Here is a 16,249-nt window from a genome sequence, read left to right on the forward strand (position 1 = left end):
ACTCTCTTCCTTCCTGTTGAGATTATGGATTTCAATGGCTTCCCTGTGTAATCTAGCATGGGAATTGGATGCGTTGTCCAGCATTACAATGGCTTGGAATTGGAATAAGATACTGTGTCAGTGGACAGGAACAGGAGGAGCATGCCTTTTGGATGAATGTGACTTTAAAAGGTTATACTTTGGAATGCAAGTTCTTAATGCCAAAATTAGTATCTAGGCAAGTTTACTCTATTTTCTGTTTAGTACAGTTAATCAAGATTGATTTTTTTTTTTTTGCTACACTTCATGAGTTGCTTCATGGTCAAAATGCACTGTGCAGAAGAGTTAAAGTTCCTGTTTTATACAGAAGAGCTGCTCATTGCAATTCACTATCTACTGATTTCCAATCTGGAGACATATGGAATTGAGGTACGGAATTATATATGCACATGTGCAAGAGTTTGTGCAGTCATGTACATATTGTGTGTATATGTGTTTGTATTTAACATTAGTACATTTAGGCTGAAAACTTTGGGATTCACAGTTCGTATAAAAATTAATACAACAAACTATAAGATTAAGATCACATTTTCAAAATGGCCTTAACCTAAATGCCATGAAGAATGCCCTAATTCAATCCTAACCTTAACCCCAGGATGTACCTCCCATTCTCCATGTTTCATGAGCACAACTCACTAAATCTAATTGTATAATCACCTGATCTGAACAAACATAGCAGGGTTCCTACAGGAGAATTGCAAGCTGCTGGCCCAGAGATAGCATTTTAACTGTCATGGCTGACCCCAAAGAATGTTGGGTATTATAGACTAATGAGGTGCAGAAAACTCTCATTTGATCCCTAGGTCATCTCCCCCCTCCTCTGAACTGTAACTCCCAGAGTTTCCTGAGAAAAGGAAATGACTGTTTGTCATGAAAGCATTCAGATGGACTTACTTTGCCTCTAAAGTCATGTGGCAGGGAAGAGCAACATGTGGAAAACCATGCGGTTATTAAAAGCTGGGGCTAAACTGAAAGTAAGGAGTGCTCTTTTGTAAAATTTTAATCTCCCTTATGTGAAGTATTTCCTTTTTGAGGGATTTTCTTGGGGCGGGGTGGTTGTTGTTTTTTTGCTATAGACAGAATACAAATTCAGGCTGCACCACCAACTCATATTCAGATAGCGGAGCAAACTCCCATATCTAGCTTTCAGGCAAAAGCAACACTCAATTTTACCCTTCTTTGCAGATCTAACCCGTTGCAAATTTAGTGCTATTTTTTTTCTTTAAGCCAGCCTTCTTCCTAGCTGTGTCATGTAGCCAATTAGATGTAGCTATGTGATGACCTCTCTTGAAGTACAATTGCCAGGCAGTGTCTGGTGACAGAGTTCCTGGCAATTCCTAGAGTTACCTGGAAGTGACAAAGGATACTTCTAGGAAGCACCAGGATCTCTATGGTCAGAACTTCCTGTAAGTAGATGAGACCTTCTTTTCTTTCCCTCCCCCCCCCTGGACAGTCAGGACCCTCATTTGGCCCCAGTTTCTGCCCACCAACCAGGTAAGCATGAAAGGACAGGGCCATAATTACCTGGAGGTCTCGTGCCATTAATTGAACACATGGGAACCCTTCCTTGAACTTTGTTCAGATGAGTGCAGAGTAGGTATCACACTTCCTCTGAATTAGCCTTATTTGCCCGCAGTGCTCAAATCAGATTATATGCAGTCCTTGATACTAGGATGAAGAGCTATTTAAAATAATGACAAACAAATCACCACAACAGTTCTTGGCCTGAGTTTACAAATGTCTGTAAACTGGCATATTAAGAACTTACATTACAGGTCTTTAGAGAACTATTTCAGGTCTCCCCCCCTGCCACAAACCCTTTTCTTTAAAGAAGATGTTTACTTCAGAACAAACAGCTCAGCTCTATTAATATTAAAGAAGAATCTTTAACAGTCAGGGTCAGGCACCCTGTGTTTGCATCATAGAAACTCATAGATAAAATCTAATCTTCAATTGGTGAAGACAAGAACTGGGAACACTGAATGCAAATGTTGCTTTTGGAAAGAAAACAAAGAAACTGTGACCCTCTGTTTGTCATACTTGCAATCATAATTGGAGGGCAGACTTGAGGAGCAGAATTACTGTGCCATGTACACCCCTAAAGATTGCTACTGAACACTTCAGTGAAGCTAGAGTTGGATGGATCTTCTGGAACCATCTCCTGCCCTGTGGGACTGTGTAAATCCTCATTTTCCACTGCCTGGTTACACAATGCCCAGGATTTACCATCTTCACTGGGCAGTGAAGTCTTGTAAGGCTCAACGAATATCCTGCGGACATTCGGCCTCAGCTCCTGATATTTGCCTCTCCCCTCTTCTGGAAGGCTTGAAGCGTGAGATAAGAAAGTGCTACGGGGACAATCGATTGAGATGCTGATCTGCTCACCAGAAGCAGACTCTTGTGAGAACTCCATGGCTCGCGTAAGATGTGGTGTGTACACACCCTCAGAGAGAGAGATAGACTGGCTCTCACTATGCACGCGCAACCAGCGGTGATGTCGGCTGAAGTAACTGTAGTGCTGATGTTTCCCATGTTTTTTCTTGCCTAAGAAGTTCAAGGTTTGCCTCGAGCTAGGAGTCTTTTCAGTGCTTTTTGGTGAAAGCCCTCCAACTGACAAACATTGCATGGACTCAGTGGATTGGTCAACTTCTGTCTCTAAAGTACTTCCTTCTCCACCACCACCTTTTAGGTTTTGCTTTGGTGTCAGGCAAGGTTTGATGTCATGGACCTGGAGAACATCTGGGGCACTACCACTCAGGCAGCTAACTGCTTGCTGAGATATATCCTGTGAGGATGAATAAACCAAATCCAGCTCTCTGGGACTCAAGGCATCACTAGAGTCGTAGTCACTGTCAGTTGGGAGGAATACTTCAGAACAACCTTCTTCATCTGAGTATGGCTGGGAATCTGCAAACAAAGGATAAGACTGATTAACTTTGAACAGGCTTAAGTGAAGGTTAAACTGATTGATCATGGGCAGGTTCAAGATTGGTTCCAGGTTAAGGGCAGAGCCTTGGGGTGCCTTCTCCACCTCTGACCACACCACCAGGACCCCAGCTCTTGCCTTCCTTCCTACCCAACTGCCTGTGGGACCTTCCTTCCCATCTATTTGTGAGCCTTTGAGTGATGACTATATTTCCTTTCCCCAATGATTCTGGGTGTATGCACCACCCATGTGCTTGCTAGGAGTGCCACCACTGTACACCCCCTGCACACCCTTTCTGACAGCATGTGGTTGGAGGTTCTGTTGCAGTGGGCCCTGCCAAAAACCCTAGGCCCTGGCAGCTGTCCACCTTCAAGTTATGCTGATGCCGGCCCTGGACAGGCTGCACAGCTAAACTGAGTGCCACACTAACAGTGCAAACCAAAGCAGAGTTACACCCTTCTAAGCTCAGTGACATTAGTGGGCTTTGAAAGGCACAACTCTGCTTTCGATGGCACTGTAACTTCTGTATCTGAACAGAAGATCCTGACATTGTTGCCTATTAAATGTGGACAGTGGAGATTTAAGATAATGTCTTTACTGAAAGTTAAAACTATTCCCTGTTATTGGCAGACTGGGAAATTTGGAAAGCAACTGAGAAAATTATAAGCATGTGAGAAGACATAATTAATACAGCAGTTGTGTTATATTATATATTAGAAGAGCCCCGTAGTGCAGAGTGGTAAAGTTGCAGTACTGCAGTCTAACTCTCTACTCACGACCTGAGTTTGATTCCAGCGGAGGCTGGATTCAGGTAGCTTGCTTGAGGTTGACTCAGCCTTCCATCCTTCCAAGGTCGGTAAAATGAGTACCAGCTTGCTGGGGGAAAAGTGTAGATGACTGGGAAAAGCAATGGCAAACCACCCCGTAAAGAAAAGTCTGCTGTGAAAATGTTGTGAAAGCAACGTCATCTCAGAGTCAGAAATGACTGGTGCTTGCACAGGGGACTACCTTTTTAGTGTTATATACCATAGCAGTTTCTTAGATGGAGGGATGAGAGAATTTTCATCATGCCATGGCTTTCTTGTTCCATCGTTTTGTTTTGTTCTGCCACTTTATTTGAATTCTGATTTAGGCTAGCAAAGCTTCCAAAATTAGTAGGACTGAAGTATGCTCTGTTCAACACAGCTTCCAGTTTATTCAATAGCTTTACTATTGAATAATAGTAACCTGCAACCCTTTAGTGATGTGCACATGTGCATTGAGGAAACACTGCAGCTGTACTGATAACTGTGCCCAGATTTTTATGCAGTTTTTAAAATTTGTGTACATAAACACTCCTGCGCCAGTTAAAACACCACATAAAATAACATATCTTGGTACATTGTATATGCAATCACAGTAAGATTACCTCTCTTTTGCATATTTTATCACTCAGTACATTAACTATGATAAAGGGTGTGCTGGGGGCAGACACAAATGCATGGAACAAACTGAAAGTTGTGGTGATGGGGAAGGGGAAATGGAACATTTTAATGCATTAGGTTCCCACTTCAGAAGTAAGGTTGGATAATTCAGAACTCCAAAAATCCAGGGAGTGATTTGGTTGGTGGAAATTTTAGCAGCACACGGGGCAGAAATTCTCCAATGCATTGATGGATAGTTATGCATTGCTTATATTAGAATTATGGTCGGTACAACATTTTCTTTGAAATCTTAATGGAGTAGATGATCTATTACTATTGGTATTAAGCTGGATCTCATGTTTTACTTTCCCTTAAGGTTAACATCAGCAGGTTGATATATGACCAGTTGATGTATTGTCTGATGAATGAAATGATGGGTTGGTTTGATTTTGGATAATTTGAATTAATCTACGGTATATTGTGGAAATTCTATCCACCCATTAATCACTCAATCATATTTTTAACCCTGTCTGTATCCCAGCAAGGGTTCTCAGCACTGGTCTAGCAAAAGACTGAAGTTTTGGGAAGTGGTAATTGGGGAGGGTGGAGTTTGGGGATGATGTCACTTTCAGGTGACACTCTAGGATATCTCTTCTAGTCTCTGTGGTCTTTATTATAACAACTAGGGAAAATTCCAAGAACATCACTATGCAGAAGCCAATTTTTCTCTTGGTCCTCAGTTCCTCCGGGGTGGAAAACTGGGGCCAGAGGCTGATAATTCCCTGTCTCAGGCAGGAAAACAGGAGGTCTAATTCTAGCCCATCTGGAATGTAGGATGGATAATAAAAAGGTAAAGGTAGTCCCCTGTGCAAGCACCAGTAGTTTCCGACTCTGGGGTGACATTGCTTTCACAACGTTTTCACGGCAGACTTTTTACGGGGTGGTTTGCCATTGCCTTTTCCAGTCATCTACACTTTCCCCGCAGCAAGCTGAGTAAACATTTTACTGATCTTGGGAGGATGGAATGCTGAGTCAACCTAAAGCCGTCAACCTGAACCCAGCTTCCTGATAATAACAACATATAAAATGTCAGTAAAAATAACAGAACTGTAAAAATAACTTTTAAACCCCAACAAAATAAATGTCAATATGATTACCATCTGAGGGTAACTAATACATCCCATTTGCCAACAGCTTCATAACACTGTTCAGCCTGCCTAAAATGCCTTCCCCCAAAATTTGGACATATAGCTACTCCAGAAGTTCAGCAATGTGGGAATACTGTTTTCCCCTGGACACCAGTGGGGGATGTGGGGTGGGAACTTTCTTCATCTCTTCCAGGAGGCTGCTGTGAAGTATGGGGCAGGGACAGAATAAGACCATGTTTGGGCTTCAGACAGTCCAATCTTAGCCTGGGAGGAAACAGCAAGGAGTAGGGATGGGCATGAGCCATAAAAATGTGGTTCAGTTCTTAGGCGAACCATGAATGAAACCACAAATCCCATGAACCCGGTTGTTTTAGAGACAGCTTCAAGAGGGGATTGGATAAGCATATGGAGCAGAGATCTCTCAGTGGCTATTAGCCACAGCATATTGTTGGAACTCTCTGTCTGGGGCAGTGATGCTCTGTATTTTTGGTGCTTGGGTGGGGGGGGGGGTACCACGTTGTGTGACACAGAGTGTTGGACTGGATGGGCCATTGGCCTGATCCAACACGGCTTCTCTTATGTTCTTGCATACTAACTGAACTGGGTTTGTGAGGTTTGTGACCAAAACAGCTGAGCCGTGGGGATAGCTGTGCCCTATGGCTCAGCTGTTTAAAGGTGCTTTCTTGGGCAGCTAGCAGCAGGAATTGGCTGCAAAGATAGCCCCTTTAAACAGGTGAGCTGAAGAAGTGGGCTGTACCTGCAGCTCAGTTGTCCCTATCTAAAGAGCTGAGGGGAGGGACGGTGGCTCAGTGGTAGAGCATCTGCTTGGGAAGCAGAAGGTCCCAGGTTCAATCCCTGGCATCTCCAAAAAAGGGTCCAAGCAAATAGGTGTGAAAAACCTCAGCTTGAGACCCTGGAGAGCTGCTGCCAGTCTGAGAAGACAATACTGACTTTGATGGACCAAGGGTCTGATTCAGTATAAGGCAGCTTCATATGTTCATATGTCATGGGGCATCCTACTCATTGCCATTGAGCTGATTAAAGAGGCTTTCTTGGGCCACAAGCACAAGAAAGTCCCTTTGAACAGTCGAGCCAGCCATGTGCAGCAAACTGCTTCCATGGCTCAGCTGTTTAAAGGGGCTTTCTTGAGTAGCCAGCCACTGGCTTGAAGCCATTTAAACCTCTGTTTTCTGCTCCTCATTACTTTTGCAATTAAATTCAAGAAATTCACAGGCACTGCAATGTCACTTCTGGTGGCTTACCTGGAAATGACATCATGGTTTCAGTGCAGCCCCCTCAGGCTTGGCACTAGATTCTCCTGGGGGTTGCCAGCACAGGGCTGGCAACTGTAGTAGGAAGGGAAGCACCCAGCGGCCAGAAAACACACAGGCATGTGTCTTTGTACCAATGGACACAATGTAAAGGATTGCTGGTGTAGCATTAAAGACCACTTTGCAATTGCTAGGCAGCTACAGACTATGAAAGCCATGGGTTTCTAGTGTACTGGAGAATCATGTTTGGGGTTTACTTAGACCCCAAAGGAAATTTCTTCCCTTACCACTCAAAGCTTTTCTCCTGTGGGTCTCTGTCTCTGGTGAGGGTGGTGGGGATGGAAGACAATCAAGATGGGAGGATGTTGAACTTATCTTCTTTTGTAATTGTTCTTCAGACAGATCCACAATCTTCATTATTGGCAAGCCAGCTGCTGGCTGTTTGTACCTTGCATACTGCAGTGCTTCATTGATCCATCTCATTTCACGCCAAATCTCATCGATTTGCTGCAAGAAGAAGTTGACATGCAAAGGTTTAAAATACTTGGCTGTGTCTAAAGTTGCTTCTTTAAATATGTTACAAATAAAATCACAAGACTGAGGAAGCAATGCCTGACAGTGCCCATATCCTGGGATGGGTAGTGTTTAGAAGGAAACCTGTCATGGGAAGGAGTTTGGCCTTTCCAGAATTATATTGTATTCCCAGGCATTATCATTGTACTTCAACCACACATTTTCTAGCTCAGCATACGTTTGCCACCTCTGACTGCTGAGGAAGATTGCAGCTTTGCTTTCTGGAAATAGGGTTGGTTGAGGTGATTTACAATTTTCTAACATCTACATTTTCAGAGCAGCAATAGGCTCTATGTGGTACTGCCTGAGAAGAGACCGCTCCATTGCTGGAGCAGAGCACAACAGCCTGTCTCCTCAAAGGATGAGCTATCAATGTGGAACTGTTACCTGTACCCAATGACCTGCTTTTGGTGAAGGAAAGCCACTCCAGGAAGGAGTAACTTGGAACAGGCAGAGCCACCCCTAGACTATAATAATAATAATAATAATAATACTTTTTATTTATATCCCGCCCTCCCCGCCGGGGCAGGCTCAGGGCGGCTAGCACCCCAGGCAAGGCTAACTTTTGGTGCTGCCCTCTGCACTGATAACATCACTGAGTCACATGGGGGCACCCAATTCAGTACCCTCAGAAAGCTGCTGCCCTAGGCAGTTGCCTAGTTTGCCTAGTGGCAGGGCCAGCCCTGAGAACAGGAAAGCAGTGTATGGCAAGGGAAGGTGTGATTCACTACTACCTTTTCAGTGCAACCCCCTCCTCCAGTTGCCTTTTTTTTCTGTGAGGGTACAGACACAGATTTGTGAGGCTAAACAAATATCTGGACTTTCACAAGGGAGGGAAGTGGCTTGCAGTGTGTGTGTGTGTAAGTTGCAGCAGAAAAGAGGCATGTAGGAAAACAGTTAAGTACCAAGGAGAAAAAAAAAAGAGGCAGTACCAATCTTTGTAAAATGAACACAAAAAGAAGCATTAAGGGAGGAAAATATGGATAGGTATTAATGAGCGCCATTGCTAATGATGCCAAATTGCCATCTCTTATGACTGATGTGTTCTGAGTAGTCCTTTTCAGTGGTATTATTAAAAAAAAAAAAAAGATGAAGGAAGAAAAGTGTAAACTATCCTTCCTTCTACAGACAGGCTATGCACCAATGATGAAAAGAGCCCCTCATTTAAGAGATGAGGTGAATAACAAGAAAAAAAAGGAGAGATAATTAAATCTTGCTTCTTCAGAATTTTTGTAGTGCCTCTGAAGAAGAGCGTGTCTGTACCTAAAATGTATTCAGACCTCAGGCACAGCAATCTGGAGTGCTCTAATCAGTGCCTAGCTCCTTTTGGAGACAATCTTCCTCTCTCACTTCTGTGTTTGACAATGCTTCTCCCAATGCAATTTTTTCCCATAACAAAAGCCTTCCTTTTTATGTACATTTAGTTCTACCTTCAGGAGTATATTGCTCTGGTGGATTGGAATCTGTGCTAGATTCCTATTGACTTCTCAAGTGATGATTTTGGCTGTTAAAGCATAAGATAATATCCTGCACCCTACATGCCTTAGAGACCACTTCTTCTCTTTACAGACTCAGAATTTATTTATTCATTCATCTGTTTTACAGCATTTATAGTTCATCTTTCTCAAGAGGATTCAAGGACACTCTGTTTAACAATACCACAATACCACTCTGTTTAACAATGCCCCATCCTCATGGGAATATTATGTAAACTCAATGGCAAACATGCATCCTTTCTCTGTAGCTGTTTCAGTGCTCTGCAGTTCCTTTAGAGATTTGCTGAGGATAAAGTCGGAGCAAACTTAGCACAAAGAGAGGTGAATAAGACTGCAGATTTCCATCCCTGTAAAGGATAAATTTCACACACAGCCTTGATTCAATTTAGACCACATAGGGAAAGGGAGAGAAAATGTAACCCTTCAACTTGGTTTTGCTAGTCTTAACCAGATATCCTAAGTAGCTATTATTTGCATTTCGAAGGGAGAAAATGTCCTTTTTAAAATTCTGTTTTTCCTCTTTAATGAGCAAGGATCAAAGGGTTAAATCCCATCTCCCCTCCACCCCTGTGTTTGTGATCTACACACAATCTGACTGATTTCCCACTCACCTTATGCTGCTTTCATGGTCGTCTTCTCAGCAGGGCTTCCTTCTGATTTCACACTATCTGCCCCGGGGCTGCAGCTAGTGTTGGCGTTTTCATGCAGCAAACAGAAACTGTTTTTTAGCAGTTTCTCTTTGTTGCACGAAAATGCCGACACTTGCTGCAGCCCTGAGGCAGATAGTGTGAAATTGGAAGGAAGCACTGCTGAGAAGATGAATGTGACAGCGGCATAAGGTGAGTGGGAAATCAGTCTCTGCCTTTTACAGATTAACTGAAATTCATGATATTCATTATATCTTTTCATCATGAATGCATTTTTACCTATCCTACAATTGGGTGGCATTATAAGAAAAAAACAAGTACCTAAAGAGTCACCATGTCATGCCCCTTGAGTGTATAAAAACAATGCTAATTCTTCTGATGGGATGATTATTCATAACAAGTCCTCCATCTTCCCATTTGTGACCAAGTCTAGTCCAGTATGTTTAATCAAAATATTTTACCCCTCCATTCTGTTATGAACAGAGCTTTAAAGACACCATTATGGGAGTAGTCCTGCTGTATGAGCTATGCCGCTTAACATTGTCAGGCAGAATATTGTGTATGTAAATTTCAACTTAATTGCAGTTTCAGCTTCAGATATTCAGCCTATGTCTGACAGCTTGGTCAGTTCTGAAATGCTTCTTTTTCTGATTGCCCACTGGCCTGTATTAAACACAACATACCTTATCTGCTATATTTAATTTTTTAAAACTTTCTGGTTTCTCTCCAGTTCCCATTTCAGAACAGCTTTTATGAACTCCTTCACTCTTTACAATGTTTGGTTTGTGTAGTGACTTCAGCACTGTCTTAGATCTGGGATCATACAAATGCTCTTGTGGTTTTGTGGTTACTCCTGAAGATTGCGGTATGTGGTGGGCTGAGATTTTTTTTTTTTTTTTTTGGCCAATAGGTGGAATACAGATGGTTTCAATTTGAGAGAGAACCTGAAAAGTCTAATACACTGTCACAATAATTTGGTACAAAACACTGTGGTTGAAAAGACTGCTACATTTTTCATCGGATACAAACAGTCACAAAATCTACAGACCATGTCTCTCTTTCCCCCAAGACGTTTAGACTGAGACCCTTTTGTGAAACTTCGTAAGATATTCTTTCTTTGCCGTTTGCATATGTCCCTATAGATCATGTTCAGAAAAGTCTGTATTTTGTGACCTTCTAGAGTGCATGCAAGCTTCCTGATCTCATAATTATTGGACCAATTTCTGCAAGTTGAGGCTGGGTTAAATTATTTTTAGAATAATGACAAATTTGCATATTATCAGCAATGTGCCTCTTTTAATAGGTGTGATAATAGGAGATCTGAGCACTTAACTTTCCAGTATTTTTAAAAGATATCCACAGCTGCTGGCTCAAAAGCCAGAATGTGGTGTTGAACATCATCAGACACATGGTTATACATATAATATAATTTGTAATGATTAATGTCATTCAATGTCTGCAAGGCTTCATCTGCCCCATTTTTGAAAATGAAAAGTTGAGTGTAGGAATTATGCATCATAAAACATTCTGCGTCATAAAACAGCAGCCTTATGCATGATATGGGACTGGGTCTTCATTCCATCTGGAAATTCCATACTGGATTTCTGAATGATAACTGTGGATATTAGACTTTTTCACTTTTCTTTCAAAGTGTATTCTGTTTTTACTCTTAACAAGCCTCCAAGAGAAGGAAATTCCAGAGAGGTAAAGCAGGTGCAGAGAATGCCCTTGGTGATGTTCTCATGATGTTGGTGAACAGAAGGTACTACTCACAGAGTGTTTTTGGCTTTTTCTTTAAAGGTAAGATTTTGCAGAGAAGTGTCCAGGGTATATGAAGCTTTAAAAGGTCATAACCATAATTGTAGAAGGTGACAGACTCTAGAGTACTAGAATAGTATACTCCTGGAGGCAAAATCGAAGGAATGCACCAATGCATGTGACAGTTAAGACAGCAGCTTTTTTTTTGTTTTGCTTTGTTAGTTGACAAGTTGATTGAGAAGAGGACAATTTAGGACAAAGAAGCAGGAGGGAGGAATTTAATTGTTCCATTAAAAAGAAATGGGAATCTTTCTTTCCATCGCACCCCTCCATCTCACACCCATTTTTATGGGTCCCTGGACCTTCTGAAAGTGGCTTGGGGGAGATGCTACTGTGGGAAACAGAATTGGCAAAGATCCACTGCACAAACTCCACTTGAACCAATGCATATTCAACATGGTCATGCATTGGATTTGTGTGCTGACCTCTGCATAGATGACAAGGTAGTAGGATATACTCATATAGACATTGCACAAGCTTAATGGTAGGATGGCATGCCAGTTCAGAACTCACTGATCCAACCTTTGACATTGTTTGAACAGACAAAAACAAATACAAGTGTTCCTTTATCAAAACATTTAACCATTTCTAAAGGCCATTTGGATGAAAGACATGACTTTGATATATTGGCTTGAATTTAATGAACCTCTGGCATTTTACAAAATGGCTATGTTCAACCTGTAACCATATGGGTAGACTGCCTCGCATGAATATACTCACTCTTATAATTCCCTGGGTTTCTGCATAGCTACAGAAGTCAACAAATTCTGGGCTTTATCCTTGACTTCCTCCATGTGGGTACAGATACCTTTTAAGCTACTGGACAATACCCACTTGTCTGAATCCAGCTTAGAGAGCTGGCTGTTGGTTGGTGAGCATGACACCTTGCATGTGGTAAGTCCATGGGGCAGAAAGGCCATTCGTAGCAAGAAGGAAAGCAGTTCATGGTGAAGGTTGTCCTAGTTTTATAAAGTTATCATGTAAACATATGAAGATGCCTTATTGGACTATATTATATGAAGATGCCTCATTGGACTTGGACGTATACTAAACTGAGCCACTAGACCATGTAGTTCAGCTTGATCAGGAGCCCTCAGACTTTCCCTGCACTTCCTAGCAGAAGCAGAGGTTACAGAGATTTTTGCATCCACATGCAAAAAATGTGCTCTAAGCCTAAGTTCAATGATAGGTGCATACATCTGTTGAGTTCTTTCACACAGCTGGGAAGTCCTTTGGGGAAATTGGAGGATCTTCCTAAGTTCCCATTAGGACACAAACCCTGTTGATCTGAGTGAAAACTATTCAAGAACATGTTTGTTCAATAATGTGCCCCATGTAAAAGACATTCCTGGCTGGACCATGTCCCACTATGTCTGGTTTATCTCATTCTGCCCCTCTGAAGCTTTGCTGTCTAAAGTGCTGCTTCACTTTGCCTCATGGTACAGCCACCTCTGTCAAAAGAAGCAGAGTGGTCTGGGGCATTTCCCCCCAGTGCTGATTGACAGGAAGAAAAAAGTACTTTGACTTACAAGTATAAGGCTGATCCAAACTAAATTGCACCACACAGTTTTCGTTCATATTAGAAGGGGAATGGGATTTATAACCCAAACTGACACATTTCTCTGCAACACTCCAGTATAACTGTCATATGATTTTATCCATGAAATTCTCTCAAAAAGCAAGCTACCAGGGAGGGGGTGGTGGAAGAGCTGCAGAGTGGCTATTTCATAAAACCCAAATTGTATTTTGACACTAAACGTCTTTATGCTGCGTCTTGCCCAACAATTCTCCATTTAGGTTCCAAATTACAGCCCCTGCTAGAAATCACCTTTGACTAGTCAGAAAACAGACGCTTACCTGTATGTAATCTAGGACTTGCTGGTGTCTTTGTTTAGCAGCAGCGACTTCACTGTCTGAAATTGCTTCCCTTAGGGACTGCTGGGTGCTCAGAAAATTCAGCTCTATGACAGCAGAAAGGCGGCAATACAGACCAATAAATTTCTCCTTGTAACTGCAAAAATGAACTGCGGAGACAACAAAGCACAGAAGCGAGTGTGTTAGACAGGCAAGTCTCCGAAGCTGCTACCTTTTGGGGGATCTGGGGATGGATCAGTTGCCATAGCTGTGGTGGAGCCAGAACACGAGTTACAAAATGCAGATAGTCCTAGAAGCTAGTCTGTTGCAAGCAAAACAAGTAAAAGAAGAGGCAATGAAACAGAAACAAATACTTTAGAATGGGTCTCTTTACACATTGCAAAGTTTGGATCCAGGATCCCCACATGTGCTAAGCACTAGGATAGGTTCCTATACATTCACATTTAATGTCCAATGTGAAATATGAATGCAGCCTTTGTTCTTATTTTGAGTCCAAGGTATTGAGCCTCCTGCATCAGACAAAGTGGGTTCTAGTCCCCCCCCCCAAACATATGTGATAATACATCTGTTAGACTTTTAAAAACTGGTAAAAGTGAGCTGAATTTTGCTGAGGCAAAGAGTATGCAAGCTTCAAATTTATACAGAAACCTTCATACAAGATGAAATGATAAAAAAAGGGTAAGAACATAAGAGCCTTGCTGGGCCAGACTAATGGCCCAGCATTCTATTTCACACAGCGGCCAGCCAGATTCCCTGCAGGGCCAATAAACAGGGCACAGAGGCAAAGGCCTTCCACTGATGTTGCCTCCGTGCACTTTGTTTCAGAATATGTCATGCCTGCATGTTTATCACTCAATTGCATGTGTGGAATGCTCATCACAGCTTCAGTATCTTAGAACTTTTAATTCCAAACACAGTGTTTCAAATGGAGGTCATTCATATAGAAGGCAGATATGTGAAAGCTTGAATTTGGTCTGCACTAAAATAAATATATGGCTTCCATAAATGCATCTGATGCACAGTATATTGGTCGGTCGTGCATATGATGTATAATAGACTCAACTCTAGATATGTGTGATGGTGAAATCATGAATGATGTTGATGGATCATCCTTTCATTCAGTATTGTTCCAGCTTATAGAAACTTAAGTCAGCTTAAATCTACATGATAACTCCTCTCCTGCATATTCAATATATCATTGCAGTTAGGAGTAAGTTTTAAAATATTAAATCTTCAAAGGCATGCATATAACCCCCCCCCCCCCAAAAAAAAACTCCCTTCCCATTCTTCCTGAAGAAGCATTCCATTCAATTCAAAAATTCAGACTTCTAGTAAACATCTATAAAAATGGACCTTAAATCACCCCCCACTGTTTTACCTAGTGTTGTTATTCTTTATTCTAATTAACCAATTGCTTGGGGGGGGGGCATGGGGAATAGAATTGAACCTGAAAGCACAAGAATGTGAACAAATGTCTGCCTCTCTTTTTGTTCTTGCTGCTTTGTTCAGACCGCCATTCCAGATGTGTAACCTTTTGGGTGTGTATGTGTCTTTTCTCTTTACACTTCACTACTGCTCAGCATCTCAAGCACTGTTTCCATTTCCATATAATGCATGGTGGTAGGGCTAGAGTTGTCATTCAGCGAACAGTCGTATTTTAGGAGATTTAAAAAAAAACATTTTGCCTTCTCAACAGTCTGCAGAAATGCATGAAATACCACGTAGAGAAAATTCTGGAGCACTTGTATGGTTTATCAGTGCTTTTCTAGGCAACAAGTGAGTATCCTGTAACTCTTCTTGAGAGGAGCCATTTTCACTATTCTTTAGCACATCATGCTCACCCAGGCATAAGGAAATACTTCACACAATGTGTAATTTGCTGAACTTGATCAACCATTGATCCTTAACAAAACATAATTCTAGGAAGAGCATGTTACTATGAAGGTATACAATCCCCATTCCCTGATTTATTTATTTTTGTAATTCTACTGATACTTTCTTAACTCCCCACCTCCAATTCCTTCAGATGTTTCCCATAAACAAGAATTACCAATTTGCCTTGATTTTCAGCTTTGGTGAAATTCAGCAGCCAATGAGACGTGTGATGTCTCCTACAGGGAAATGCTGCTAGTAATTCTATCAAAGTTATATATTCAGGCTTCAAAATCATGTAGGTGTTTTGTTTTGAATTTCACATTGATTTTGTTTTTAGGTAAAATTGCATAGCAACTTTAATAGGCACATAATTGTGTTACCTGAAATGACCCCTTGTGCAATCCCCCCCTCCCGAATCTGAAATCTGCCCTTAAAACAGAAAAACAGACAATACCATTTTCAGATATCGATGTTCATCCAGATGTTATTAAGAATTACACACATATTAAAACTGAGCCCACTACAATAATTTCCAACATTTGGTAATGACAATAAATATTTTTGACAATGATTATGACACTGTTTTGTCTTACGTTTCCTGGGTAATATGGAATGGGCAGTGAGTAGGGTTCCCAAGCTCTGCCCTTCCTCTGGATACAGGTTGCTGTTGTAAAGGGCAATTCCAGCAAATGCTTTGTGTTATCTGGCAGACAGGAAGGGCTGTAGATCAGGCTGTAGGGTTGCCAGGTTGTAGGGTGGAGCCTGGAGATCTTCTGCTTTTACAACTGAGCTCCAACTGGCAGAGATCAGCTCCCCTGGAGAAAATGGTTGCTTTGAAGGGTGGACTCTGTGGCATTGTACCCTGCTGAGGTCCCTCCCCTCCCCAAACCCAGCCGTCTCCCAGATCCACCCCCAAAGTCCCAGGTATTTTCCAACACAGGCCTAGCAAACCTAGGCTGTGGTGAAATAAAGGCAGTAGTTTTCTAAAGGCAATAGCTTTGTAGTCCTAAGCAAAGGGGAAACAGGCAAAAACACACGTGTGTATGCCAAAGAAGATGAGAAGCAAGAGATCAGGTTCTTCTCTGATTGTGAGAGAAATCACTGGCCTATAACATACCATGTGTCACCAAGCAAATTTGAAACTTTCCTCCAACAAATGATTTTTCCCCTCCTAAAGA

The 16,249-nt window shown here is 41.9% G+C and overlaps 1 protein-coding gene across 1 annotated transcript in view; it reads right to left on the bottom strand.

The window, feature by feature from the left end:
* Positions 1-2,103: 2,103 nt before the first annotated feature.
* Positions 2,104-16,249, bottom strand: part of ANKFN1 (ankyrin repeat and fibronectin type III domain containing 1) — a 188,511-nt gene continuing 174,365 nt past the window's right edge. The window contains exons 16-18 of the mRNA XM_060252504.1: positions 13,179-13,345; positions 7,075-7,294; positions 2,104-2,946 (exon numbers count right to left, since the gene is read on the bottom strand). Of these exons, the coding sequence (XP_060108487.1) occupies positions 2,138-2,946; positions 7,075-7,294; positions 13,179-13,345 (1,196 nt within the window). The 3' untranslated portion in view covers positions 2,104-2,137. The remainder of the gene's footprint in view (positions 2,947-7,074; positions 7,295-13,178; positions 13,346-16,249) is intronic.

The sequence above is a fragment of the Heteronotia binoei genome, chromosome 13 (genome assembly GCF_032191835.1).
Source record: "Heteronotia binoei isolate CCM8104 ecotype False Entrance Well chromosome 13, APGP_CSIRO_Hbin_v1, whole genome shotgun sequence".
In the NCBI taxonomy this organism is placed as follows: Eukaryota; Metazoa; Chordata; class Lepidosauria; order Squamata; family Gekkonidae; genus Heteronotia; species Heteronotia binoei.